At 49.2% G+C, this 6,000-nt stretch overlaps 1 protein-coding gene across 4 annotated transcripts in view; it reads left to right on the top strand.

Annotated features, from left to right (window-relative positions):
* Positions 1-464: 464 nt before the first annotated feature.
* Positions 465-6,000, top strand: part of USP12 (ubiquitin specific peptidase 12) — a 148,039-nt gene continuing 142,503 nt past the window's right edge. For all 4 annotated transcript variants that reach the window (XM_074021758.1, XM_074021760.1, XM_045376976.2 and 1 more), the window contains exon 1: positions 465-732. In XM_074021758.1, coding sequence (XP_073877859.1) covers positions 685-732 — 48 coding nt within the window. In that variant the 5' untranslated portion in view covers positions 465-684. The remainder of the gene's footprint in view (positions 733-6,000) is intronic.

The following is a 6,000-nucleotide window of genomic DNA, read 5'->3' as shown; positions in this document are numbered from 1 at the left end:
CCCAGATCATCGCCTCCGTTTTCTGTTTAGGCAGCGGGGGCTCGCCGTCCCCTCGCCCGCGGTGGGTGTCGCAGCTGGTCCCCTCGAGGTTCTCCCAGGTCGCCGCCGCCTCCCTCGCCCCCGCGCCTCCCCGCCGCGCCCCTTCCTACGCGGGGCCTCTAAGCGCCCGGCTCTAGGACCGCAGGGACGCGGGCAGGAGGCGGTGCCCGCCTTCGGTCCTGCCCTCTGCCGCGCGCGGGGTGGGGCCGGGCCGGAGTTCCCCGCCTCGCGCTCGCCGGCCGCGGAGGGGGCGCCGAGGGGTGGGCGGGGCTGCGCCGCCGGGCCGCGCTGCTGCCTGGCAGGCCGGGCATTAGGGCCTCGGCGGAGCCCGCTCCTCTGCGCGCTGGGCGGGGTGGGCGGCGGGCGGCTTCGCGGGCAGGCGCGGGCCCGGAGGCAGCGGCTGCGTCCTGCGCTGGGGCGGAGCCGGGGGCGGGCCGGCGGCCGGCAGGCGGGGGCTGGGGCCCGAGGCCGGGAGTGCCTGAGCGCCGGCGGCGACGACGGCAGCGGCGCCCCAGCGGGTTCGGTGCGTGGGTCCGCGGCGGCTCGGGGTCCGCCCGCGGGCTGCGGTGCGAGCGGGCGGCCCGGCTCTCCTCCTCCCCCGCCCGCCGCCGCCGCTGTGATTGGGTGGAAGATGGCGCTGGCCGGATGGAAATCCTAATGACAGTCTCCAAATTCGCCTCCATCTGTACCATGGTAGGTGCGGCGAGCGGGCGGCAGGGGCAGCCGGGACCTCTCGGACGGGCGGGCGGCGCTGGAGCCGCCTCTCCCGGTGGCTGCCCGCAGGGCCTAGCGCGGGGGCGGGCGGGCGGCCCGGGCGGGGGCGGTTGGACGGCGAGCAGGCGGGGAGCGCGGGGGTGAGCGGCCCAGGCGGCTGGGGAGGGGGCGCCGCCTGGTGGGCCAGGGCGGCGCGAGGGTGGCGGTGAGGGGGCGACTGTGCCGGACGTGGCGTGGGGCGGGCACCGGCCTCCGGGAGCCCCCGGCTGAACTGCTGGGGTGCGCTTGGGGCGCGGGGCCGAGAGCCGAGACGGGCTGGGCCTGTGGCGGGGCGAGGGGTGGGCGCGCGCGAGTCGGAGCGCGGCCCCGGGCCGGGGTCGCCGGCGAGGGGGCGCGGAGCCGCGCGGGCTGCATTTCCTCCTGGTCGCGCGCCGAGCGGGAGGGGTCCCCGGGCGGGGTGGGGGTCGGCGGGCAGGAAGGAAGGGTCTCGGCCGTGGCGGGCAGCGCTCTTTCCCGCCTGGGAGAGGACGGAAGTCAAGTGCAGATTTCCTCGCGCCGCTGGCTGGGCCGAGTCCCCGACCCCGCGCTGGGGGAAAGGGGCGTGTGTGAAGGTGGAAAGTTTAAATAAGTACTGTTGAAATTCTCTCCATTTTCTCCTCTGAGAGGCACATGCTCTCCCGTTTCCAGCCGTGTGTCCAGGTGGCAGTCTTGTCTCTGGGAATGCACGTTAATCTTGAAAAGCAGCATTAGCTTTCCTGTCATTTATTTACTTCAGCCCACCAGACACATCTGTATGTGGCTGGAGCTAGGTGTGTCTGTGCGGGGACCGCCTGCCAAGGCGACCGTATTTGTTTTCCTAGGGCGTTTAAATAGACTGTAAGGGAAAAGTGCTAATGCCCGCTGGAAGTCCCGAATTAAGCAAAACGTGGGCGCGTTTGAAACTTGGTGTTTTGTGCGTGGCCAGAAGGACCACAGTTTTCCACATGATGAGACAAATTCGTTTCATTAGCTCCTCATGAGCTTATATGTAGGGATCATAATTTATGAGTCATCACCGAAAAAAGTTGTTCTTTGCAACGTGGGCCTAGTGGTTGTTATTAAAGACTTCTGAAATCTTGTGTTTCACGTCTCACTGGTCCTATTTATGCAACTGATTTCATATAGGAGATCCCCAAGCAATTTTCCGTCCAGGGGTTGTACATTGTATATATTTTTCTTTAAGGAGTGGTGAATCAGATCTGAAAGATGCTTTAAAAGCAGATTCTCTCCTGCACGCTGAGGAACAGTACAAAAAATGGCTGAAATCAGGTGGACATAAAATCGACAGTATTAAAGAAATCATACTGAAGGATGAATCATTGAAGACTCCATTTCCCAACTGGATGATTGTTCTTTCTCACAGTTTACATTTTAGGAAAGCACTGGTATTAAATGGACTATGTTAAAATGATTTTCGAGGATTGTTTGGGCTAATTATTTTTAGATATGCCAATTAGTCAGTTTCAAAAGGAATGCGATAATTAGGTCTTTTACAGTGACAGTTTTGCCAGATTGCTGAGCTACACACATTGTATGGGTCATAGTTCGTTGTCAAAGACTAGGATTTCAGGAGTGGTGTGATACTCTTGACCGACTATTCATTCACTCAAGTACTGTATATCAAGTATACATTTAGCAGCTACTAAGTGCTAGAGGCGGGGCTGAGTGCTGGGGATGCAGTATTGGTCAGGGCAGCCCCTGCTTTCATGGTGTTTACATTCTTGCTCATGGACACAAACAGTATTCAAGTAAACAATAAATGTATGCTGTAATCAGATTAGGACAGTGAGACACAGGGATTTGCCAGGGTCACACACTTAGTAAGTGGGATTCTGATCTCAAGGATGTCAAACTCAGAAGCTCTTTCTAGGGCTTCCACCCAGATACGTTAATTACATGTGGGGTGTGTGTGTATTGTTGGCAAATAGTGCCTGGCCAAATGAGATTGTTCCAAAGGTACTATTAAAATTCGGTGTGTCCGTATTCATATTTGAATACATTCGAATGCACCCCCAAACAGTGCTAAATATCTCAGTAGTTTGCAGTTTTATTCTTTAAAGAAAATTGCCATCTGTCCTCTAGAATCACAAAATTGAAAAGCAGAGATACCTCTTTGGCTTTGTAGGTGGTTTTGCTAGGCTTGGAACGCTCCTCCCCGCCACACCCCTTTTCCTTCTCGTCTGGAGAGTGTGTGTAGCTGTCTGTTAAGCAGGGAGCCTCCTTACTTCAATAATCCTACCCCTGTCCAACCCCACCCTCCATCCCCTTCCTACAGTTTAATGGCATTTTTGTAATCTCAGTAGCACCTTATGCTTACTGTGTAGTAAAATTTTCTTTGAACTCTTAATTATGAGGGCCTTGAAGGGGAAGGATTATCATTTACTCCTGCAGTTTGATCTGGAGTACCAAGTTCTGCATTCAGTATAAAAGTTTTCCAGAGTCCTTCCTGTCTCCTCCTGCTATGCCGGGTGAAGCAGGGATGATACGGCTGTGTGTGTATGGAATGTGGAGAGAAGATGGGCTGGACTTAAACAGAATACTTCTCAGAGTCAGCAGCTGCGAAAACATTTAGGATGAGTTGAAATTTTATTCTATAGATACTGAAGTATACGTAATTTTTTCGTTTGTTAAAACAAGGTACCTGGGCAAATCTGCAATAGCTTAATTGGGTTAAGTAACTGTTAAAAACAAATCTGTTCGGCTGTGTCTTATTTTAGATCACTAGTATTCTGCTTACATGTGAAAATTAGTAAAACTTGTTTTTCGTAAGTTAGTATTATAGCCTGAACCAAATAGTGATTATGTTTAGATTGCAATGAGTACATTTTCAAGGGTACCTCTTGAAATACCTCTTTTTAATTTGTCCATGAAATAATACATTTTCAGTATCACATGGTGTTTATTTTGCCTTTGAAGTAGTTTCAGGGCCTGGCACAGAGAATGAACTACCTGATATTTAATATTGTACTTAATAAGTGTGAAATAACGGGAAAAGTGACAGAATACGTGTAGAGGGGGGCTCTGTTTTGCAGTTGAGGTGGCTAATCCGGGTGGTCCGTCATGAGGATGCAGTGGTGGTCAGGACAGCCCCTGCTTTGGGGCTGGAACTACTTACTGTTAGCTCCATAAATGTTAGCTCTGCCTCTGATCATTATTTTCTCTTCCTATTTGGGTTGTAGGAGTCATGGTTAGGAAGGTGTTATTGGGAGGGGGACAGGACAACGGAGAAGTTGTTGGTGCAGGAGGTGGGTAGAGTTAGATCGTGGGGTGGCACTGGCCTGGCTGCTTGCCCACCCCCGGTTACGAGGGCATGAGATTAGATCCATTAGATCATGGTGGTAATGAGGCCAAAGCTGGTAAAGGTAGGTGCTGGGAGAGTCCGACGGGCTTTACTTCTGAGGATGCCTGTGCCTGGCACAGCACCCTGAGCATGGCACAGCACCCTGAGCATGGCACAGCACCCTGAGCATGGCACAGCACCCTGAGCATGGCACAGCAGCTGAGCATGGCACAGCACCCTGAGCATGGCACAGCACCCTGAGCATGGCACAGCAGCTGAGCATGGCACAGCACCCTGAGCATGGCACAGCACCCTGAGCATGGCACAGCAGCTGAGCATGGCACAGCACCCTGAGCATGGCACAGCACCCTGAGCATGGCACAGCAGCTGAGCATGGTAAACTTTACTTGCTGAAGAAAGGCACAGGTAAAGCTGACTGTCTTTTTCTTTTTTGTTCTGTTTTAATAACACAATTTTTTTAAACATAAATTAGAAAGGACACACATGGAAAATGTTTGCCTTTTCTTACTGCTCGAGTCTCACTGGGGTCCCAGGTAAGGATATGTGTGGTCAGTGGAATTTATCCTTACTACTGAAAAAAAAGAAAGCTGGGGCAAGCCTCAAAGCCCATGCTTTGTTGGCAATGTGTGTGTGTGTGTGAAAGTCTCCTCTTCATATAGCAAGAATATTATATTAAATAATGAAATTTCTTTTTCTTTCTCAAGAAATAGGGTGGATGTAGTCCTTTTATTAATGAAATACTTATTTGTAAATTAATATTTTGTTAGTAAAATAGTGCTTCCATGATAGGAGCATTCAGACGTGAGTTGCCATTGTTTTACTTATCTAATTTTTGTGTGTTCATTTAAAGAATGAACAAAACTTAAGCTTCTTAAGCCTTTAAAAAAATAAGAAAACCTCAAAAATAAGGAATCTTCTATTACATAAATGTTTGGTCAAAGGAATGTTTGAGCTTGGTGGGGAGAGAACATTTAGAAGAAGTATTAATGGAAGTTTTATTTAAGCCTACTCATCTTGTGAATTTGTCTAAAATACATTTTGGACATTAAAAATGATACATTCTCATAGAAATCTGGAAAATATAAAAACTCTAAGAAGCAAAAGGAAGGTCAGTTTTTACCTTCCAGAGCATATTGTCTTTGACTTTTTAAAAAACTTGAGTTGTATTCCCTGGATATAATTTTACACTGTTTTCCCATGAACGATTATTATGTTATCATTATCATCATTCCTGCCCATCCTAAAATTTGCCCAATTTTAGGATGAACATGAGTTTAATGTTACAAAGTGATGAGTTGGTGAGATTGGCCCAGTAAAGCATAATGGTAGGGTACTAGGGCGTTGACAGGTTATAACCCGTTTAATGATTATTAGAGGGTAAAGTGATACAGTTAGTAGAAATGGAATTTTATAAGAGGTGGTTTATTCTAATCTTAGGCACTTAGTTATCACAAAGATAAGACTTGTTATGGTCTGAAATTTTTTATATGCTGGAAAACTAGTTTTAAATACCATATTCAATTATGTGGCATGTGTGTAAATATTATGGTCTTATTTTATATCATATGGCTTTGCTTACCTTCTGGTGACTTTTTCCTTCCACCTTTTGCTATTAAGTGGCTAATAGGTCTCAAAGTAGGTTAATTATCTGCCCTACCACGATCCACGTTGGCCAGTTTCAGCGAGATGTTGTCACATTTCTCGTTGTCTTACTTGATTCTAGACTTTTGACCCAGTCCCCCCAAATTGAGTCTGCCTCCTTTTTATCATTTACCAAATTCCTTTCTTCCTGCCTTTAAACTCCTATTTATTCTAGCTCTTCTGAAGCTTTTATTGTCTCAGGAAGTATCATTTAAGCGTTTGCATACTTTGTGTAATTCCTTTCCAGAAACCTTTTTAGATTTAAA

The sequence above is a fragment of the Macaca fascicularis genome, chromosome 17 (genome assembly GCF_037993035.2).
Source record: "Macaca fascicularis isolate 582-1 chromosome 17, T2T-MFA8v1.1".
Taxonomy (NCBI): domain Eukaryota; kingdom Metazoa; phylum Chordata; class Mammalia; order Primates; family Cercopithecidae; genus Macaca; species Macaca fascicularis.
The sequence above is the reverse complement of the archived record's forward strand: the minus strand, read 5'-3'. Positions and strand labels throughout refer to the sequence as shown.